The 24,728-nt window shown below is 32.7% G+C and overlaps 3 protein-coding genes across 3 annotated transcripts in view; all 3 read right to left on the bottom strand.

Annotated features, from left to right (window-relative positions):
* Positions 1-22,924, bottom strand: part of WIH1 (cysteine-rich TM module stress tolerance protein) — a 27,507-nt gene extending 4,583 nt beyond the window's left edge. Inside the window, exon 1 of the mRNA XM_078299061.1 lies at positions 22,920-22,924. The gene's annotated coding sequence lies outside the window, so the exon portion shown is untranslated. The remainder of the gene's footprint in view (positions 1-22,919) is intronic.
* Positions 9,286-14,348, bottom strand: LOC144551191 (transmembrane protein (DUF2215)). The gene is made up of 10 exons (XM_078299059.1): positions 14,112-14,348; positions 13,793-14,015; positions 13,548-13,705; positions 12,555-12,700; positions 12,387-12,449; positions 12,212-12,304; positions 11,480-11,641; positions 10,800-10,906; positions 10,174-10,322; positions 9,286-9,818 (listed from the first exon to the last, which is right to left on the bottom strand). The coding sequence occupies exons 1-10, from the start codon at positions 14,188-14,190 to the stop codon at positions 9,553-9,555; spliced, it is 1,446 nt and encodes a 481-aa protein (XP_078155185.1). The 5' UTR covers positions 14,191-14,348; the 3' UTR covers positions 9,286-9,552.
* Positions 15,610-24,728, bottom strand: LOC144551192 (DUF4228 domain protein). Its single transcript, XM_078299060.1, has 3 exons — positions 24,182-24,728; positions 23,889-24,028; positions 15,610-16,001 (listed from the first exon to the last, which is right to left on the bottom strand). The coding sequence occupies exons 1-3, from the start codon at positions 24,474-24,476 to the stop codon at positions 15,879-15,881; spliced, it is 558 nt and encodes a 185-aa protein (XP_078155186.1). The 5' UTR covers positions 24,477-24,728; the 3' UTR covers positions 15,610-15,878.

Below are 24,728 nucleotides of genomic sequence, written 5' to 3'. Positions count from 1 at the left end.
CAACAACCAAGCCTTTAGTCCCAAACGAGTTGGGGTAGGCTTTAGCCAAGCAATTTAACAACCAAGCCTTTAGTTACAACAACAACAACAACAACAACCAGAAGTTATTAAATAAAATATTTTATTATAACTTGAAGTTATATAATATTAACCTGAAGTTATTAATATATTTAAATTTATTTATTCATGCATTTACGTATTCTTTTATTTATATTTATTTATCTCCCTTTTCATAACCTGAAGTTATGATATTAATAACCTGAACTTATGGCATTAATAACCTAAAGTTATGGTATTAATAATCTGAAATTATTAATATGTATCTATTTTGTAGTACATATGGCAAATCTCACAAAACTTGAATTTATCTCCATTTTCATTTATCATAACTTGAAGTTATGTTATTAATTACCTGAAGTTGTATTTTGTTATAAATACATATTAATAGAAATGAGAAAGGAAAACACCCTGAAAATGTTTGTTACACATGTGGGATGACAAATTATTGGTTATGTACATGTTGTATGCCACTTAAGAAAAATGGGAAAACTAACTTTACTGAAAATGACCCCAGAAATTAATGCCATATGGATACACATCTTGATGTGTCAGATTTCTTCCATAATGTGGATGAAGAAATAAACACTTTTATTAAAGGAGAAAAATAAAATGTACAATTTTATGTTTATGTTTAATAAAGGTTTAAATTTACATTTTAATTTTTCTTTATGCAAATAAAGTTAATGAATAAGTGGGAGTTATTATTGCATTCTTTTATTTTAAATGAAAATGACTGACGCAATGATAAGTAAAGAAGATCCATGTCTAGTAGACAGCGGAACAACAAATACCATATTGAAAAGTAAGAAATATTTTTCACAATTGCATCTTGGTGAGACTAATATCCATACTATATCTGGTACAAGTAATTTAATTGAAGGCTCCGGAAGAGCTTGTATTTTATTACCTAAAGGAACAAAATTAATAATAGATGATGCATTATATTCAAGTAGATCCAGAAGAAATCTACTAAGTTTTAAAGATATTCGAAAGAATGGTTATCATATTGAAACTATAAATGAGAGAAATTGCGAATATCTTCATATCACATCTATTAAGAATAACCAGAAAATCATAATGGAAAAGATGCAAGCAATGTCCTCTGGACTATATGGTACTTATACAAGTATAATAGAATCAAATATGGTTACTAACCAGAAGTTAGTTGATCCAAAGTTATTTACATTGCGGCATGACAGACTAGGTCATCTAGGAAATATAATGATGATGAGAATAATTGAAAGTGCAAATTGGCATCCCCTAAAGGACCTGAAGATTCTATTATCAAAAGATATGACATGCGAAGCATGCTCTCTTGGAAAATTACACCATCTCCAAATAAAGTTGGACCTGAAGCTCCTTCATTTTTAGAAAGAATTCAAGGAGATATATGTGGACCTATTACACCTCCATGTGGACCGTTTAGATATTTTGTGGTGTTAATTGATGCATCAACACACTAGTCACATATGAGTTTGTTAGCAACAAGAAATGTTGCATTTGCTAGACTATTAGCACAAATTATCCAATTGAGAGTGATAGGCCTAAATTATATACATATTCGATCTGATTTTTATTACGAAATAACACCAAATATCTTGTATTTTGAATATAAAGTGAATATAATACACCTTGGATCAAGTTACTGCGTTTGTTTGGTTTTAATTTGTAGGAAATGAAGAAAAATGAAGAAAACCGAAGAAAACTGCTCATTGCGGACACACGGTTTGTGATATGGCCAAAATAAGTACTTAGATGGATTTCTGGACGCGCGCCAATTTTAAAAAGATATAATAAGCTATACATCAAAATCCGTGCGGATGCATGGATATCTATGCGGACGCACGGATCGCGATGCAGCCGCACTCTGGTCGCACAGGAAAAGTCCGAGCCTAGTGCGGATCTCGATGCAACCGCAGTGCGGGTGGTTCAACCGCAGTGCGGGTGGTTCAGCCGCAGTGCGGATCCCAGTGCGGATGGTACTGTAGCAGTGCGGGTGGCCTGACCGCACTGTAGCATAACGCATAACTGGAGCCTGATCTTAAAATAGTCATAACTTTTGACTCGTAACTCCGATTTAGGCTTGCGACCACTTTTTGGAAAGCTAGGAAGAAGATCTACAACATGAGAAACTAAAAAAGGAAATTTGGAGTCAGTTGGACGCACAAAACTCGCAGACAGCCAAAATTACACGTTTTCAACACGGTTTCTATTTTTGGCGCACCAATGACACGTTTTTACAGCCAAATGTGGACAATACAATCCTGGAAAACAATCCAAATATAACACCCACTAACTCCACTTCCTAGCCTCTTAATTGGGCATGATCCTTGGCTATAAAATAGGGGGTTTAATCTCTCACACATGATCATCTCTTCCCATCTCACACATCATCCCTATCTCTTTCATTCTCTCTCTATACACAATACTTAGCGATAAATTCTGGAGAAAAGGAAAGCTTTCAAGCAAGGAGAAGAAGAGTTTCCTGAGCAAGAAGTCGGCAAGATAGAGGTTTTTAATTTGTCAAAGGGTGTAATTACTTCCTTTATTTCATTTCTTCTTACTTTGCCAATTTTTGTAATGGATCTCTCCATGAGGGAGTAGTCCTCTTTCTAGGGGTTTAGGTCAATGCATGAACTTGTTTAATTGTATCTTATTCGGTTATTTGTCTTTGTTATGATTGTTTTATTGGGATTTGATGTTAATTTCTGTGATTTATCATTTGTGTTAATTACATAATTAGTACTTGAAATCGCTGTAGTCCCGCTTTGGTATCTCTTTGTCAAAGGATCCAAAGAAGTTAGGACGAGAGGAGAGTACCATTTATGAATGCAAATACCCTAGGTTTAGATTAGGATTGTAACCAATTTGTGATCTAAACCAGAACTATAGAAATTAAGGTTAGGAATTTGGTGAAGAACCTAACCGTGAAGGCAAACCCTAATTAGGACATCTCAAATCGAATCGGGTATTGGTATGAAGGACTTAATCGTGAAGTATCAATATTTGAGGAGAGGAGAGACTAACAAGAGCTTATGGTCTAAGTAGCTAGGGTGAAGGACCTAACCGTGAAGTCCGAATTACTTAGACACGTTATTAATTCACGAAAGTGACCCTTAATGACATATTAGGTTAGAAACCTCATCAAATCATACATGAACTTAAACAAATACCGAATAGATATAGTTAGCAAGAGAATGTAGACCAAAGACCCCTAGATCTTCTCATCTAGAAAGCAATCTAATCTTTCTTTCATTCATTTACTCTTATTGTTTTAAAAACTCTCTATTCGGGTATTGAACCCAAATTTAGGAATTGTTAGAACAAACCCCCCCCCCCCAATTTACTTTTGTTGCACTTTACTTTCCTTTTATTTTCTGAAATTTATTACTAAAGTTTAAACTAAGTTTTTATCGTACTCCCTGTGGTTCGACACCCCAAATACTACTTTGATAGAATTGTGCACTTGCAATTCAACTCAAACACGTATTAAAGGTTTAAAAGATACATCTCATTGTACTGAAACTTTGTGCATACGCTTTTGCGCGCATCAGAGAGCTAATTTTTCGGATTATCAAATCAGAAGAATTCGGCTTGATAATGCAGGTGAGTTCAATTCTCAAACTTTTAATGATTATTGCATGTCTATTGGAATTATGGTAGAACATCCAGTGGCCCATGTTCATACACAAAATAGTATGGCAGAATTGTTGATCAAAAGATTACAATTAATTGCTAAACCATTACTCATGAGGTCTAGTTTACCGTCTTCTGCTTGGGGACATGCCATATTACCTGCTACTGCACTCATTAGATTAAGACCATCTGCCGATCATAAGTATTTCCCGTTACAATTGGTCTCTGGAAGAGAACCAAATTTGTCTCATCTAAAGGTATTTGGTTGTGTTGTATATGTTCTAATTTCTCCTCCACAACGCACAAAAATGGGACCTCAAAGAAGACTGGAAATTTATATTGGTTTTAACTCTCCTTCTATTATTAAATATTTAGAACCATTAACATGAGATGTTTTTACAGCAAGATTTGCTGATTGTCATTTTAAGTCAATATTCCCAAATTTAGGGGAAGAAAAACAAAAACTCGATAAACAAGTAACTTGGAATTCATCCTTATCTTATCTTGACCCCCGAAGTAGTCAATGTGAACTTGAAGTTCAAAAGATCATAAATTTGCAAAGAATTGCAAATGAATTGCTTGATACATTGACAGATATGAATAGAGTTACTAAATCATATATTTTAGCTATAAACGTACCTGCTCGAATTGACATTACAAAAATATCTAATGAATCTAATGTGCATAGAAAACGTGGAAGATTACTTAGTTCTAAGGATGTAAATTCATGTAAAAGGAAAGAGCAGAATAAAGCAGTTGGTCCAAACCCAGAAGAGGTTGATGGTAAAACTCCTGAAGAAGTCAATGAAACCCCAGAAGAGGTTGACAGTAAACTCCTGAAGAAGTATATAAAATCCCAGAAGAGATTAATGGTAAAACTTTCGAAGATCTATAAAACCGCAGAAGAGGTTAATGAAATTTCAAAAGAAACTTAAGTACCAAATGATTATGAGATTTCTATAAATTATGTAACACATGGTACTATATTAAATAGAATTGCAACACATGTTGATGAAATCTTTGCATTCGCTATAGCAAGCGATGTTATAAACGAAGAAGATAATGTGCCCAAAACTCTAGAAGAGTGTAGACATAGAAATGATTGGCTTAATTGGAAAGATGTCATACAAGCAGAATTAAGTTCATTAGACAAATGACAAGTATTTGGACCTGTAGTCCAAACGCCCAAAGATGTTAACCCTGTAGGTTACAAATAGGTATTTGTCATAAAAAAAATGAGAAAAATGAGATTGTGAGATATAAAGCAAGGCTTTACACAAATACCTAGAATCGATTATGAAGAAATGTATTCACCTGTAGTGGATGCGATAACTCTCAGGTTTCTAATAAGTCTCACAGTTACTGAAAATCTAAAAATGCGACTTATGGATGTCGTAACAACATATTTATATGGTTCACTTGATAGTAACATATACATGAAAATCTCTGAAGGATTCAAAATGCCTGAACCATATAAATCAAAACCTAAAGAGATGTACTATATAAAATTAAGAAGATCTTTATATGGACTAAAATAATCTGGTCAAATGTGGTATAATCGACTGAGTGAGTACCTTCTAAAAGAAGGATATAAAAATAATGTAATTAGTCCGTGTGTTTTCATTAAAGGATCAAATCTAAGTTTCACAATCATTGCAGTGTATGTTGATGATTTAAACATTATTGGATCTCCTGAAGAGATTGAGAATACTGCAAAATTGTTAAATAATGAATTTGAGATGAAAGACCTTGTTGTAACAAAATTTTGTCTCGGCCTGCAGATCGAACATCTAAAGAATGAAATATTTATCCATCAAGCAAATTATGTTGAAAAAAAATATTAAAAAGATTCAATATGGATAAAGCTCATCGTTTGAGCACACCAATGGTCGTACGATCGCTAAATGCAGAAAATGATCATTTTCGCCCGCAATAAAATAATAAAAAAGTGCTTGGTCCTGAAGTGCCATACTTAAGCGCAATCGGGGCATTATTATATCTTGTAAATAATACAAGACCCGATATCTCATTTGCAGTAAATGTGTTAGCGAGATATAGTTCCAAACCAACCAGAAGACATTGAAATGGAATTAAACAAGTATTTTGGTATCTCTGCGGAACTAGAGATATGGAGTTATACTATCAAAAGGATACAAAATCCAATTTAATTGGATATGCAGATGCTTGATATTTGTTGGATCCACATAAAGCACGATCCCAATCAGGATAAGTATTCACCTATTGTGGAGCTGCAATTTTATGGCGATTGACAAAACAAACTCTTACGGCAACATCATCAAATCATGCCGAGCTAATCGCCTTATACGAGGCTGGTCGAGAATGTGTTTGGTTACGATCAATGATTCAAAACATTCAAGAAGAATGTGGACTTGAAAACATCAAGGCAAATCCTACTCCGCTACATGAAGATAATGCAGCATGCATTGCACAAATGAAAGAAGGATATATCAAAGGAGACCGAACTAAACATATTGCACCAAGTTCTTTTCGACACATGACCTACAAAAGGAAGGCGTAATAGATGTTTGCCAAGTCCGATCAATCGACAATCTGGCAGACCTATTTACAAAATCTTTACCGACAAAGGTTTTTGTACAACTCGCAAAGAAGATAGGTCTACATCGATTGAAGGATGTTTAATGATATCAAAATAAGGGGAAGCATTATACGCACTGTACTCTTTTTCCCTTAACCGAGTTTTTATCCCAATGGATTTTTCTTGGTAACGTTTTTAATGAGGCATGGTCCTGAAGTATCATATTAATATTGATCCTGAAGTATTATATTAACAGCGTATAATGAAATATGAACATCCAAGGGAAAGTGTTATAAATCAAATTAATTATGATTTATGTGGATGTTCATAAGATTGTTTCCTGATTTTCTCATAAGATTGTTTCCTGATTCTCTCATAATAATGTTTCCTGATTTTCTTAGAAGATTGTTTCTAAGATTGTTATTCTTTTTCTCTATATATTCTTCTCTCCCTCTCATGTGAAAGAGATACACACAAGAAAAACATATCAATAAAAGATAGCCATTGTTATGCATTCTCAATATCTTGTTTACTTTCTTTATCTTTAATTTTACAACAAGAATTAATTTGTTGAAAACAAAATGACTTTTTTATTTTTGATAAATGAATGGAACCAAACTATTATGGTCTCTTCGATTTTTACAATTAATCTTACCAGCAACCACACTGTGTGAAAAATCAGAGTGATTGTTCTCTTCTCAATGGTGACTTGTGTATTTCATTCCCTACTGGGACCATTCAGTGGTTTTAGGGTTTCCTATAGTGATAACGTGCTAACTTACATAAACTACTGAGATTGAACGATTAATTTTGTTCCAGTAGATATCCGATGGATGTGAATTATTGGTTCGATCTTATCCGTAAGATAGAGGAAAAAAAATCTATTTTATTTTCTATAATTTGATATTTTTATTACTATAATTAAAAAATATGGTCAATTTAAATTCCCCATCTTTCCTCGCGCTTTTCTATGCCACGGTTTGTAATGTACAAAACCAAGGTAGCAAAGCGCTCCGTGTTGAACATATTATTTTGAGGAGGGTTCAAATGCCTTTATTTTTTGTGCCTCCATCATACCTTCATTTTTTTTTACTTTAATAACTCAAAATTTAAATCTTAAAACTCAAAATAAAACCGTTAGATATGAATTACATCATTTTATCTATGCATGTATAACAAATTATGGCATTTCAATTTTGTTTTGGTTGTCATCTTGAGCTTGTAAAAATGTATATTAATGTGGATAATTTCTAGACGTTCATTTTTTAACTTATTTATTCACATAAAAGCAAAATCAAAATGTGATAATTTTTTATGAGGACATAGAGAAAATAACATAGATCACATCTAACGATTTTATTTTAACATTTAAGTTTTAAACTTTGAGTTATTTAAGTTTTTAAAAATGGAGGAGGCATTTGAACCGTCCTCTATTTTGAGAATGATGCTTCTAAACTTAAGAGGCCTAATCTCCAGGTAGCTAAAATTTTCCTATCAGCCTCTTATTTTTTATATTTATCTTTAAGTTTTTTGTACATAGTAAGTCTTTGAGTATGTTAGAAAAGAAAGATGCATAAATCACCGTGTGTTGCGGGGTCAAACAATCTCCGTCATTTATGGTACTCTTTACAAAAAAAAAATTTGAGCTTGATGTATTGTTGTGTGAATCTGAAAGCAATCAAACGGTCAAAAAGATTGCAGCACAGCAAAGGATTTGAGGTCAGGCCTTCTTCGTAAACATTTACAATTGTTATTGTTGGATAATGAATTGAAAGGAGATAAACAATTAAACAATAAAAAAAATCATCTGGTTGAAGAAGTAACGCAAGAGTACGCGTGTTCACATCCAACGATATAAACCATCGCTCGGGGAAATGTCACAGAAGATCCTTTCAGCTTTTAAGAAAAAGAAATGTTGTGTACACTGGACCCGCATTAAGCTGTTCGAAAAATTAAAAATAATGAATTCCTAACTTTTCCTTTACTTTTTTAATAATTTAATACCTAAATTAAGTTGACGGGTCATGAGTCTCATGACCTAACTCTCTTGAAAGGATCCTTGTATTTGATGCTATTTAATTGCAAAATTTAGATTTGACTAGATGTAATTGTTTGAATTAAATTATTTGCTGGGAACCGAGTTACCAGTTACGGGTTGTCCCTTTCTTTCTTTCTTTTTTCTTATGGGCTATCCAGAGTTGAATTGAAATTTGCTATCAACTGGGGAAGTTGTATTCCGGTCCGATAGGATTATAGGAACCTTCCTTGGTAGGTTTGAAATTCTCCAATTTGACACAAATAATAAATCCATCTAGAAGTGCTCTTAACTAACATTAAGAAAATTAATCTGAAACTAACTTATTTTAACTGTGAAGACGCGAATTCTTATTCGAGGATATAAATTCATAAACAAACAAATAAAAAAAAATATTTTTATACCCAATTTGACTGGTACGTACGATATGGATAGGATGAAAATATTTTTATACCCATACACATTAAACTAATAAAAAAAAATCTTTACTCATATGCCCAATAAAATAGCAGTAAGAGGATGCCATTGACACCACCTATTTGTGGTTCCAATAAAATATTTTTCAAAAAACGATGAAGAAAAAATAAATGAGAAAAATGAAAAAAAAAAAACATTAATAGTTTTATCATAATATATATTTTAATCATAAATAAACCTATATCATGTCATGTCTCATTTCCATATGAATATACGTCTATATATAATTCTATTTTTTATTAATTATCCATTTATATTTATGGTAAGACTAAGAGAGATGATAAATTTTTATCCGTACACTTTCTCCCAATAAAAAAGAAAAAATTACTCATATCCACACCCGATGAGAAAAACAAAAAGGCATTACCCATACATGTCTTATCCTGTTATCCATGTACATGAAACATTTGAATTAGAGCCAACCAATTTTCAAAAGATACATATTTTTAATAACTCCAAAAGCCTACGGGCCTCTGAGACAATAAAGAACTCCAAACATACAAGTTACCAAGTTACTTAGTATTCCTCTAAAAGCATCATCGTGTATTTCAAAATAATCAATACACATACCTTGGGGCACAAATCTCAGAAAAACCTCTTGAGCTCACGAGTCAGCCCTCTATAATACAGACCCATCACAAATTTATAAACAAAAAGAAAACGAAAATAAAGAAGAAGAAAAGCCTAGACGCCAATGGCTTTACATAATCTCAGTCAAATAGTTCTGACTTCTAACCTACAGCCTACACCTACAGGGCTACAACCCAATGTGAAACTCGACACCTGTTTAAAACCAACTGAAAAGACGCTGCTGTTGTTTCGTCTTCTGACTGCTGTTTTTTTCCCGTGGTGTCACTGAGATCCTATCAGCATTCTCGAGAGCCCATTTGCTGAACTCAGGCGATGATACCAGTTCCTTCATGCCTCTGTCAGTGTGCTCTTTTGTAAATGAGTCCCATTCTTCTTTCGACAATTGTTTCCTCTCCGGTGTATCATGGAAGCTGGAATAGTAGGTTTCCTCCCCGGCTGGTTTTCGTATGGGTTTCTTCAATCCTGCAAGACAATAAAATTATAAATAAAAAGAAAAAGCAGCTGATAATTGCCAAAAAAAATATTCGAAGCAAAAAAAAGAAAAAAGAATTACCTATACCATCGATTTCAGATAATTTTGTTTTATACCACAACTGCTGAATTATTCAGCAGCCGAAACCTGCGGTATCATCTATAGAAGAACCAACCCTCTCATAACACAGATTTTGACAGATGAATAATTCAGTAGTGTGGTATAAAAAAAAATTGTCCGAAATCGATGGTAAAGGTTAATTTTGATATTCGTTTATGCTACCGATAAAAAAATCGGTGATAATTGTGCAGAGGTGCGCTCAAATGGAGAAGGGGATAGTTGTACCTGAAGAAGGTGACCTGAACGAAGCACGCCTTAGATATGAGCTGTAAAGGTCAGTAGGCTCGGTTTCTGGGCTGTGTAACATACTTGAATATTGCGAATAGGAGTACTTGGATGTTTCAACAGTTCCTTTAGTAGTCTTGAATATCTTCCTGCAGTCACAAAAAAGTAACAGAAAAAAAAGGCAAAGAAAAAAAGTAGAAACATTAAAGCTGTTATCAGATAAAGGTAAGTAATAGTTTTTTTCATGTCACTTGTTTGTTCTCATGTTTAGTTTATAGATGAATTTGCCTGTTTGCCCAAATTTTAACTATTCTCAATTGCACGATGTGTAGGTTCAATCATTCAAAGTTAGGTCCAAAAGTTTCAAGGGTATAGATAAATTTTAGACTTGCATTTTCATACTTATCTTATTATTGTTAACTTATTTTTAGGAAAACACAACTTTGCAAATGAATAAGCTCACAACAGCTATGAATCTAAATTTAACCATCATCACATACTTAAATGATAGTCTTACTTCTAAGTTCTAACTGGATTACACTGTCAACTGAATTCTCACAATTCATAAAATTTGTTCCTATTTCCATTAAAGAACAAACAATCTATACAAATGAAAACAGACATACCTGAAAATGCGACGCAAAAATCTTAACTTCCCTTCAGTTCTTGATATAGCTAAGACAACAAAAGAGAGTGCCAAAGCCATACTTGAAAGGATTATATCTAAGGAACTCTGCATGAGGTAAAGATAACTTTTTCTCAGTATAAAACAACTCGTTCAAATGTAAAGAATTATACCTAAAGAACTCTGAATGTAGGAGCAACATATCATTCAAATATACCAATAAAACTAATACAAGGGGTGATTCCAAGTGCATCCCAAAAGGAATATATCAAAGATAAGGGGTCCGATGCCCAAGTTTTTGTGCCCCATCATGACCTCCACTCCTTTTATAACTAATTAAAATTTCAAATTCTAGACTATAACTATGAATTTTTTTTCTTGTTATATTTCTAAAGTAAATCACTCATGTGAATTAATTCAACTGCATGCTTAGTTTTGAATTAAAATGACCAAATTAGACATCGAAGTATAATATTTACAATATTTATGATTTATGCCTTTTATATTTGTAGAAAGTAAGTAAATTTTCATTTCAAAAAGATTAAACAAAGTAGACTCCATGGCCGATAATTATAATATGAGGAGAGAGAGGTATATATTTTTTGTAATCTTTCAAGAAGCAACAAACGGTATGCTATACATGATATATCAAATGCTTTCCATTGAGTATGAGTAATATACCTGGAGAATTGTTATGGCAGAAACGATTAGAATAGACCATTCAACAAAATATGCTACACTTGAGTCGATCGAGCCTTCTTCTGTCAGAACCAGCTTACGCACACTCCAATAACCAAACCACGCTCCAACTAGTAGAAGGCCCAACAAAAGAAATGTGCCCAACTGCAAGTAATATACATTTGGAAGATATTTTTTAAGTATATTGATGGAATCAAGTTAACAGGTATCAGAACTTCATTCGCACTGGCGAACTAATTATTTTTATTTGCAGATAATCCCCTAAATTTTGGTAATTGCAAAAAATACCTATTATTAGGGGATCAAATGTTTTATGTCATAGATTTATTTTTTCTTGGACAAATTTTCTCCATTGTTCTTCAGAAAACCACTGCTTATTTCAATAATTGGCAATCAAATAAGTGATAAGAATTAAGGTCCAAATGAAAGAAAAAAAGAGTCAAAATTAAAAGAACCAATAATTCAGAAGTGATGAATTAGAAGAGAATACCATATATTGGTATAAGGTCCAAATGGGTTGAAAGTTATCTTCAGATAACTTAATCAGGAACAAAATGGACCTTATTATGTTCACTCCCAAAACCCAGATAAACCCATTTTAATCATAAACATTTTCCTCCAAATAATAAGAATAATTGGTACATTCTGAAATTGCAGATAAATAATGGGTGCTTTCTGCAATAATCCCTAAAAGAAGCATAGAAACATACATACAGGAATGTGCAGGTCTTCGCCAATTCCCATCTCAATTAGGAGTGCTCGAACAAATCCAGACAAATAATGAAGCAGAAAGGTCGCCACCCCGACCTGTAGTCAAAGAAAATATAATTCAATAAGGATACAAGAGAAAAGAGAAGGAATATGATTTTCAAGGCTCAAAAGCACTTACAACAGATGAATACATAAAAATTGCCAGAGAGCTCTTTCGACCCGTGGGCAACATCTTCATTCCCTGCAAACAAATAACAGGATTTACTAGCAAGACACAGAAAGAAGAATACTACATAAACTTGTACAGCAACCATTCGTGATATAATAAATCATATGAAGGTCTTACCTGAAAGAGAACAATGAGTACCACAAGGATGATACCAATTGTCATAGCACCACCATAGTAGAAAACCAATGATTCGCTGAGTGCATGGGCCAACAGCATCATAATAACGCCTACTATTAGAAATATCACACGATGCAGGAGAAACTCTGGCAACAGAGGAAGTTAAATAAACTGTCAGTGATTACAAATTGGGACTTTTTGCTGATCAACTGTAGCATCTCTTTGCAACATTGCAATTTGAAAGTGACATCCAAAACTTTTAGGTTCACTTGGAAGTAGTACCGGACCGTTAGCTTAGTTTGATCTATGAAGGTATCAATACATTCTTTTAAATATCAACAACTTTCCTATTACTGCATTAAGCTCTTTTTATTTTCCCTATCCAAAAAGATGTAAAAATCAATGAAATAAATATAGACAGCGCCCATTATTGCACAAGTTTGCATGATACTGTGTGCGAATAGAGCTATTGAGTTAATATAGAATAAATAGGGAAGATTTGCCCATCTTCTCCCTCATCTTATAGTTGAATTCAATTTGCAGATAACTAAAAATGGTAGTCTTCATTGGAAATATGATAAATCTTCTGTGTGGTTTGCAAATTGCAAAAATATCAGCACAATTAGCAACAATGTTTGATATAAATCATTACAATATGATGCTGGTTACAGTTGTACTGGTAGTGACCATACCGATGGATGTATTCATTCATCCAGAATTTAACAAAACAAGGAAATTTGGTACTTCAATAGTCATAGATATTATTCTTTTGGCCTTAGTACATGTTTACACATATATATCAGCCAAATAATTGTGCTATGTTATAGCTCAGTTAAGTTAATAGAAAAAAAATAAGCTCCTATTGTTAAGGGACTAAAGTGGCAGCATTTTCCACAATAATCAAACTCTTATTTTATTTAGCTGGTAACAACCAAACTTTAATGAGAAATATCAATTTAAGAGATCTAAGTGATACTAATTAAAGGGATATACCTTCTGATGTAGTCAATTCAATTGTTCTTGAAGGATCAGGCGGCATTCGTATGTCCAAGATTCTATGCTCATAAGGTGAGATGGACTGGACCCAAGAACTCTTCGAGAGCTTCTGCCACCGAGAAGCAGGACACATCCCCACCTCAATTGAAGCATTCCTACGATTGCACAAAAACATTATTATCAATTTAAAATCAATTTTTCTTTCTTTTCATGAAAATCTAGGGTTTTGGAGATCTTAAGACCTGTGGAGGCAGAGTTCGATAGTCTGGAGCCGAAAAATAGCATCACTCTCGGAAACAGAGAGCCCAATTTTCAACGCATTGGCGTACTTGGATAAGTAACGAAGCCTGGAGTAGCCACGTATGTGGACCCGATTACACGTTAGTTTAGCACTAGGTCGAGAACCAGGAGAACCTTCAATGAACTCTCCAATGGGGAGTACCAGACTCGAAGGGTGAGAATCAACTGCAATAGTTCCAAAATTTGCATCAGGTAAGAATAAAATGGTACTGATAGATGAATCAAAATGGGTTTTGTGCTCTTTTAGAGTAGAAGTTTTACCTGTGAACTCGACGGAGAAAGAGAGAGGTGCGGAGGAGAGGAGGAGTAGAGAGAAGAGAAGAAGAAGAAAGCGGTGCATCTCTAATGGAGGCGGTGTGGTAGTGAAAAAGTTGAGAATGAAACTGGTAGAAGAAGCGGGAGCAGATTTGAAATGGAGGGAAGAGTGAGTTTTTTTTTTCTCCTTTTTTCTCGAGAAAGACGACAGGGCTTTGTCTGCAAGGCTAAGCTAACTACCTTTTGCAGATGGCCCCCTCGTTTTATACTTTTTTAAGAAGATACCCGCAAGGAATGAATATTTTCAAGAAAACGGGTCGGTCCGATGGGCATCGGATCAAATTGGATCCAATGTTCAATTGGAACCGTTAAATTTGCATCAGTATTCGTGCGCACTTGGTCCACACAAATCTTGAATCTGTCTGAACAACTCTTGATGCAAATCTAATGGTTCCAACTTCCAACGGGCATCGCACCGACGTTCCCCATTCCAAATATTTTGCTTTTGTGCAATCTTGCCTGGCTGGCACCGCGCCACCGCCTATATTATCAATTTGTCATTGGTAATGGTAACTGGTCCATCAGATCTTATTTTGGTCTAAATTTTGTGTTCCTTGTAAATTTCTGAGATGGGCTCTTTTATACCCACCTTTTCCTTGTCAATTTCGGACTGAATTTTGTGTTCATTGTAAATTTCCAAGAGATATCTTCTGAAATTGGACCGGACACGTTGGTCACGCAAAATTTTGGACTAAATTTTGCGTTCCTTGTAAATTTCCGAGAGATATTCTCTTTTAGACTCACCTTTCCTGAAACTTCACTGACGGCCCATAAAAACCCATGCTACGGTAGTTGGTTGTCAATGTGCCATCACGGTCCATTGTATCCTTCGTATGGAGTTGTTTTGACTTTTGAGCGCCGATGGAGAGGAATTCACATCCTCTCCAATACCTGATAAGGGAATCTTTTACAATTACTAGATCTGAACCATTCTTTTTAACTAGGCACGAATCTCAAAGCCCAAAAATACTGCCCCCTATTGCGGTCCGAATACCAAACCGGTTGAAATTTAATCTCAAACCGTAAAGTGAGAGTGATCATCTGCAATACCGGAGAGGATACGGATTCGATGGAGAGGTCGTCGAAGAGACAGGCAGAGCCGCAGGGCTGTATTGAGATTCGTGTCCTCATGGGCACTTGATATAGTTGCTGCTTTGTACTCTTTGCAGCACATGACTCCTCTTTTTTCTGACTCCTTTTTAAAATCTACCTTTTATTTTATTTTGCTCTTGGTACTAGCATGACTGCATGACAGCATGAGCCTTATTTATAAAAAAAATCTTGATTTGGCTAATAGGTATCTTTTAGTTACGACTATAATCAATTTTAATAGTATAGAGATGAAATAGTATTTAATGAAGATAAACCAAACAGACAGACAAATAAAAAGGTATATCTAAGATAAACATGTGGTATTTATAAGGAAGTAAGGATCAATCTTCAATTTAGTGACTAAAGTTCACAGATATTTAAAATTGATTTAAAAAAACATATATAATTTGTTAAACATGTAAAATAACCTAGGTAAATATTGAAGTAAACGAAAACATGAATACAACAACAGATCTACAAACTAATTTGGACATTTTTCAGGTCACATAACAAACAACCGTGAACCGGACATTTTTTACAATAGATACTAAGCCTAAATTTCATAATTGGAGAAACTCTGAGCATATATGTAGCTGCATCTCTGGTAGCTATTAAATTCATTTATTGCCCCACTTCAGCTATGCTTTGCAGAGTTGGTTTCCACTGGCCACACTTTTTAACACCAATTCCATTGCCAATTTCCAGTCCCAAAGCCTCATCTTCGTTTTTCTCTGATTCTTCCACCTACACAAAAGTAATTGCATCAAATGGTGTTGAATTTCTTTCAGAAGAGCTTTTTTATTTTGCCAGCGTTTTTTAAATTTGGATATGGACTGTTCTATCAGAATCTGCATGAACTAATGAGGTAATGTAAAATTCAACATGAGCCGAATTGACTCAGATCCTCATCGAACAGTCCGGAATCCAAACTCAAAATTTGAGATACTTTAGAGGATCTGGACCCGAGTTTGTTAGGGGGTCTGGGTCTCCTAAAGCAACACAACATCTGAGTTTAGATTCAGACCATCCGATTAAAATTTGAACCAAACTAACTCAAGTTAAAAAGTCACGCAATCTCTTTAATATTTGTGGAAACTCTGATCATACAGTCCGGATCCCTCACTTTAGGGGATCTAAGCTCTTGTTAGGACATAAGTTCATATGACCAAAACTTCTGGTACATTGCAATTGCAAATTATATAACAAGACTTCAATTATTGCTCTCCTTTATTAAATTTACACTTGTGAATTTACATTAAACGGTTGTTAAAACGTATCAACCATCTGCATTTTTTTTTTGTCTTATACCAAATTTCTATTTTTTTATGTTCCCTTGTAATTATAATTATTATCAATATTTTTCATTGGGGGTCATTTTTCAATCAGAATTTGGATGGTAGGCCCAATCAGCATTAAAACGGGAGAAAATGCAGCTTTGTCAAATTCATAATTTTTCAATGAACATTTTTTAATTAAATATGTTCTGTCAAATTCATGTCAATTTTTAGAATTACGTGTTCATAGAAATTGCTCTGATTTAAATAAAAATAATAACGATGAGCATGAAAGTAGTACGGATTTATATATTACCAACTAAAATAAAAATAAATAAAAATCCAGAAACAAAACATAAATCGGTGATAATATTGAGAGAATATGCATTCGCTTGAAAATATATTACCTATGAATCCGGAGCTTAAAATTGTTTCAAATTAAACATATTTTAGTTAGAGAAAATGAAATTGTTCCCAATTAATAACTAAAAATGTAAAATATAAAATTTAACATTTAACATCTTGAAAACTAGGGGTGTTCATTGGTTCCAGTTTAATCGGTTTTGAACCGAACCGAATTAGTTTGGACCAAACGGTTCAGTTTTTTTTATTTAATAGTTCAGTTCGGTTTGCTTTTTAAAACCGAATTATAACTTCGGTTTGGTTCGATTTGAAAATTTTCAAAACCGAACCGACCGAACTTTGATATATTATGAATTTGGTCCGGAGCGCTCCGATTTATTTCTTAATACCTGATTTATTTCTTAATCAATTGCTCTAAATATTCTCTTTATTTGTTAATACCAAATATACTTCAGTTTATTATAAATCAATTGTTTAAATAAAAAAATTAATATATTTCGGTTTGAACCGAACAAACCGAAATAAAACTCTGATTCGGTTCGATTCGATTCAGTTGCAATACTAAATTGGTTTTGTTCGGTTCTATTTTTTAAACCGAATTATAACATTGACACCCCTATTGAAAGCTATTTTTATATGACATTTGATACCAAAGCTAACTTGAAGCTGACAATTCAATCTCAATTTACACATTTAATAATTGGGTATTTAGTCTTTTTCAAACTAGTATCAGTAAATAAATGACTGTAAAGGTTGACAATAAAATAAGTTCCATTTAAAGAAATTCTAAAAGTTGGAGTAATAAAATGCCTATTCCGAGTCGTAATCATAAAGAAACTAATAGAGCTATTCATGCACATGAGCATTATTATTATTTTTTTTTTTTGCATGATAAAATAAAATGCTCATGTGCATGAAAAGCTCTATTAGTTTTTTATGATTACGACTTGGAATAGACATTCTATTTAGTTTGGTGAATAAATGCATTACATTTCAATGTGATTGATAGACGTGTACTGGGTAGGTAATGGGTCAAGCTGCTTTCTATTTGTGATATTTTCCTGGTAAAGAAAATAAATAACAAATCGAGGTGGAATCTGATATTAAAGATTTTGGTGCCAAATTAGTTCTACTTAAATTGTTTTTTAAATAACTATTTTATAAATAACAAAACTAATTGGTGGAATCTGCTTTCATGCTCCAATCGCATATCACATCTTTATCTTCGATTTTAAAATCCAAAGGCACAATTCTAACCGCTCAACATTATATTCATATTAAAATGTACTTGGAGACCAAAATTTCTATTTTTTTGAATATTTTTTACTATTTTTAGATGGATACAAGATCACTGTTTTTAGATGGTCCAAATTTTTTCTTCTGAAAAACAGTGATCTTGTACTTATCTTAAAAAATAGTAAAAAAAAAAAAAAAAAAAAATTATAAATTTTAGTCTCCAAAAACATTTTAATGTAGATATTATGTTGAGTGGTTCGGATTATATGTTTGAACTTTAAAATCGGAGATAAAGATGTGAAATATGAGTGTGACATGAAAAAAATAGAGCATTTGAGTCTTCATTATACATATCATACATTTATGTATACATACAAAATTGTACTATTTTAAATTCATTTCGGTATGTAAGAGTTAACAAATTAACAAATCGAATTAACAGTTTAATTTATTTTTTTGGGCGATCTAAATGAAGTAAAAATTATATGATTTTTATAGTCACGGAATTAGGATGGTATAAAATATACCTAACAATTAAATTTGTTAATTTAAGTAAAAAATCAAAGAATTCTATAATATTTTATTCCAATAACTCCAATTTTTTTTACTATTAAAATAATATATATAATTAACTACGAATTCTGATCAATTTCATATTTAATATAGCTGCAACATTAGAAAACGGATATTAATTGAGTGTCCGTTATTTTAAATAGCGGACACAGTATTTTCTTTTTTCCTTGGTCAAATCAAAGCTGAGATCGAACATAACCCTCTTTTATGGGTCCCAGCTGCAGGTTCTCTGTTACAAAGCAAAAAAGAAATTCTTTGATTTTTGTGGGCTCCACAATTTGTTTTGGCCAATCAAAACAATTTTTTTGTCAAAGCTTTGGTTTTCAGTCAAAAAATGTTGGTGCCCGCCCTCTAATGCGGTTGCGGTTGTATCAAAAATAAAATTTATCAAAATTTATAATTAATTTCTTTATATTTTTTAATGATAAAAATAAAAAGTTTGACCAATAACTATTGATATTAGATCTCTCTAATAAAATATAATTTATTAGACAGATCTATATATAAACAATAAATAGAGATCAATTAATTCTCATTTATATATATAGAGAGAGATGGGCTACGGTACATTACAATGTATAAGCATTTTTGTGCATTGGACTATAAATTATCGGATTCAAAATTCAAATAGTCGATTCAAACCGTTCAACTTGTTCTCTATATTAATATGTGTTTGGAGACCAAATTATATATTTTTTTGAAATTTTTTTACTATTTTTTTAGATTTATTGAAAATCGTTGTTTTTTAATGATCTAAATTTGTCTGAAAAACAACGATTTTCAATAAATATAAAATAATAGTAAAAAAATTTCAAAAAATATAAAATTTGATCTCCAAACACATATTAATATGGAGAACAAGTTGAATGGTTTGAATCGGCAATTTGGACTTTAAATCCAGTGATTTATAGTCCAATGCACAAAGATGTATGTCTATAGATTGCAATGTCTCATCTCTCTCTCTCTCTCTTGAAAACATTTGCAGAAGCTGCGAAGTCGTGAGAGAGAATCGAACTATCGACCTTTGGGTACAACAACCCTATGACTCTTTCCTAGCCAATTGTGCTACCCCCCCTCCTCCTCTCTATCTATCTATCTATCTATCTATCTATATATATATATATATAGAGAGAGAGAGAGAGAGAGAGAGAGTAAGGCTACGGTGAGTTGTGAAGTAAAACACGTTTTTACTTCACGCAATATCTTCATTTTCAAAATTCAAATAGCCGATCCAAATCGTTAGATGTTTAATCTATATTAAAATATGCTTGAAAACTAAATTTTACATTTTTTGCAATTTTTTTTACTATTTATTAAGCCACTTTGAAAATCTGAAAATCCGGGTGAACAGTAAAAACAATAAAAATTTATGGACCGCTGGATCAGCGATTTTCAAAGTGGCTTAATAAATAGTAAAAAAATTCAAAAAAATGTAAAATTTGGTCTCCAAGCACATTTCAATATGGAGATCATGTTGAGCGGTTCTGATCGACATTTTGAACTTTAAAATCGCAAAATATGAGTGTGAAGTAAAATAGTCGCTTTACTTCGCAACTCATCATAGCCCAACTCTCTCTCTCTCTCTCTCTCTCTATATATATATATATATATATATATATATAATTTATAATAAAAAAATCTGAAAAGGTTATGGAAAAAAAAATCTGAAAAAACGGTTGCCAAATAAATAAATAAATAACAGCTTAAGCCCTAACAATAAATTAAAAGATCAGGCCATATTTTTCCACAAAAAAGGGTATGGAAAAAAATGAATAACCACATTGTTACGTTACTTTAATTTCAGTTAATAACTTAATATGAATGGTTTCAAAGAAATACTAGTACTAGTAATAATAATAATGATGATGATGATGATGATGATGATGGTCAATTTATTCATTTGCCGCTTAGTGATCTAACCGACCGGTACCGCGTCTAGTATATATCCTATGTGACCACATGCGTGTCATCCTGTTCAATTCATTGCTTTGGCATTTAGCAACTAATGTTGTCTCTTTCTATTCTTCTTTCTATTCTAAAGATTTTTCTAGGATGTTATAGTTCTTAATTAATTTATATTTTTAAACAGGAATGATAACCTCAGTTACGATCTCACATTATGAACACTTTCCATAAATTTACTTTTACACATTTCATATTTTTTGTTGTTGTGTGGATAAATTCCAAATATTATTCAGTATCATACTAATACACATTTGTATATAGAACTGAATCTCCTGCTCACATCTGGGCAAAAGAAATTTTCTAACAGGATCCATACGTTCATCCATTCAAAATTTGAACGGTCATAAACAAAATATGAAGAGTATCTGAATTTTAAGAAGACACAACTCATACTTCAATTATGAGATTCGATTCCTTCATATATTATATCAGTACACATTTGTCTATTTGAATTAAGACATAATTACTGCCATTGTGACGTGGTCTTAACTAATTTAGAAGAATAAACATGAAAATGTACATTTAGAGAGAGAAATACATTATTTTGAATCAAATTATATCTACATATAATTTTAGGATGAAAATAAAAATAATTAATGCTTACATATAATTCACGTCATATTTTATTGTGTGTTGTTGGATGATGGAAACTAACAACAAAGACCCACCACCGCCTTCGTTATTCGGGCAAGTGGGCTAAAAAATATATCCAATGATCCAATCTTGATTTAAGAAAAACAATATAAAAGCATATTCAATTAATCATGTATACCTAATTTTTTTTATTAACCTACTTAATTAATTATCGGCCTGGTCCTTGAAGTCTGTATCTCAGTAACTCATTTTTTGAGTTTTGATCCGGACCGTCCGATCAGAAATTCAGACTAATCGGACTCATGATGGAATACATGAGTTCTTTCGAAATGGAGTCAATTGACTCTCACATGAATGACATAAATGTTCAGTGACATAAGCCATTCTTAAGAAATAGGATAAGTTGACTCTCGTTTTTTTTTTTTTCCAAAATTTTATATTAATACCTTATTTTCTATACAGTTTAGAATAAAATATTACGGATAATGTAAAATTAGTCTCATTCACAATAGTTATATATATATATATATATAACTGACCACCATAATTTGAAAGTTTGACTCTGCCTCTGTTAATGTCTATATTACGAGGTTGACTAAGATCAAAATAATAGTTTCTCAGTCTAGATGCTACCAATTTATATTTACGGTTTTCAAAATTCAAATAATCGAACTGAAGTTCTCAACATGTTCTCCATATTAAAATATATTAGAGACCAAATTTTATATTTTTTAAATTATTTTACTAGTTTTTATGAATTTTTAAAAATCACTGTTTTTTCATATTTATTTATTTATTTTTTATTATCCGAAACAATGATTTTTAAAAATTCTTACAAAATTTTTTTCAAAAAATATAAAATTTGATCTCCAAGTACATTTTAATATAAAAAAAAGCATGTTAATCACTTCAACTTTAAAATCATAAAAACTAATTGACGACATCAAGACTTAGAAATTATCATTTTAATCTTAGTCAACCTCCCATATTATAATATAGCACTTGACAACGATACTTTATTTTCTCCGTCTTGTATTTGTGTGCGTCAATTTGAGGTGGTTGGTAGCGTCGGGATATAAATGTGTGTGTGCAGGATTATTAACTACCATTGGAAAATTATGGCGTGATACAGTGGAAATAAAATTAAAAATGAGAAGAGAAGGTAGCTAGTGGGACAGAGACACCGAAAATAGGAGACGTCGACGAATCAGTCCCGTGTCCGTGTCATAGTCAATTTTCTATGACTCGGCCTATAAACATAAATGAGCTTAATTTAAAATGCAGTTGATTTTGTACTTCAAAAAAAAATATTTAGTTGCGTTTGAAAACTACAGGACTTGTTAAATATATGAAGTGAATTTTGTTTTTTTTTTTTGAAGGTTGTGGCAATTTGCCGAGCAACAGTTGTATTAATAAGAAGAGTTATTTACAAAAGATGTCGAGTACATACACTAATTGTGAAATAAGATTGCGATTAATATACAATAGTTCCCCGTGTGGTTAACTATCCCTGTTCTATCCCTAGTTCTAAGCAAAGAGTCTCGAGTTATGTACATCCAAGGTTGCTTCATTGATTAATATGCTCCGCGGTTTGGAAAGGAACTAATTAAAATTGAAAGAAAATGACTCCCCATCCCTCCAGTCCGAACAAGAAATGGAGGGGAAAATATTTTATTTTTAAAAGAAATAATTTTTACAAAATTTTATACTACTATTCCATCTCATAAAATAATTTACAGAGCACTTATTTATTCAGTCTCTTCAATATTAAATTTCTGACGTTGTCTTTAAATAATTACAACTATGTTTAGTCATTTAGATTACAGTGTTTTGCTTTTACCGTTGCCAATCTGTTTCTTATATATATATTATTATTTTTTGGTAAATCTGGCAAGAAATAATTTGACATGCTTTAATTACAATTTCTACCTATCTATTTTTGTTTCATATCATGTTCTGTTCCGAATGAGATATCTTACGATTTCATGAATTATTTTGGAACATTTTGAAGAGATAAATTTGCCTTTTTAACTTCTCTAAATGTACTTCATATTCTTTTATTCATTTGAAGTTTTGAACTTTGGTGAATGTAAAATGTTACTTCAAATGAATTTTTGTTAATTTTTTCTTTGGACTTTCAATAGAACCGGGAACCTGGAATTCAAGCGCTCTTACCCCTAAAACCTGGAAAATTATGAAAAGGTCTAAACCTTTTACTGAAAGAAACAAGAAAAGAAAAGAAAAACACGGGTTTATTTTATTTTATTTTTCACCTTTAAAACAAGGTAGCTAGAGTCACATGGAAATTTCCTTTCTGTCGGCTCTCATGAAATCATGAAACAGAGCAGAATTATGCAACAAGTAATATGTGTTCTTTGTTGTATTCTAATTAACTATGTATCATAGGACACAAACAAAAGGTTTTGTCTTAGATTTTGGAAGTTATTGATTTAATGCTTTTTTGTTTTGGATAGCAACAGCTGGAAGCAAAGGTTTACTGGTAAGGATTAGAGTAAAGCGAAATTAATGGAACAGCTAACAAACAACCATGCCCCCGAAAAAAGCAACTAGATATTCACAAAATATTGACAATATAAATGATAAAAAAATTTAATTAATTATTTACCGTCTCCGGCGAGCTGTCCTTCTTTACATCGTTCCCGCCTCTGCCACCATCTTCACGTTTACTCTTCTTTCTTCTCTCTTCTTTTGCGAGCAATTTGCTCAGCTTTACGCATTTCTTCGATCCGAACACTTTAAGTACATCTGCATGAGTTCATACATTGAGAAAGAAAACTTAATTTGAACAATGATATCTCGAAGGAACATATTGAACAAAATATAGCGCTCTTGATTATAACATGAAAATGTCAATAAACATCTGTATAGTTGCCAAGCAATACAAACTCTGTGACGTACCTTCAAAGGAGACGAGGTAGTAGAAATGGCCCATGCACAAGGTGTCATCAGGGCTGAGCAACTTGAGCAACTGCACTGAGGTGGTACCAGTACCACCAGTGCCTTTCTTTTTGCCAGATGGATCAGTTGAGGCTGAGGAGGATGACAACGGTGCGGTTACTATGACAGCTACATAGTGCCCCGGATTGGCTGCCATGACCTGGCTAGCTGTCATCGACAAATAGTATCGCTCCATCCTGCCACCAGGATGTTGGATCACCAGCATGTCGGCCTCTGCTGCCTGACAGTTCCCCATTTGAGCCCGTCTCTTTCACTCTTGGTCGTTGCTTCTCGATCCTCTAAATTGTTATGTTGGGGGTCTGTACTCTCTATGGAGGGAGTTGTGTGTGCTTTTAAAATTTGATCTGTCTCCTTCTAATTTCTCTGTCAGTTTGGTAATGACAAAGAAAAGGTTTATATAGCGGTTTTAGCAACAAAGAGGCTGTTTTGATGAAACATGAAAGGAAACTTTTGGGTTGGCGAAGTCAAGGAGAGGTCTCAAAGGGTT

Source organism: Carex rostrata, chromosome 3 (genome assembly GCF_964058835.1).
Source record: "Carex rostrata chromosome 3, lpCarRost1.2, whole genome shotgun sequence".
Lineage (NCBI taxonomy): Eukaryota > Viridiplantae > Streptophyta > Magnoliopsida > Poales > Cyperaceae > Carex > Carex rostrata.
The sequence above is the reverse complement of the archived record's forward strand: the minus strand, read 5'-3'. Positions and strand labels throughout refer to the sequence as shown.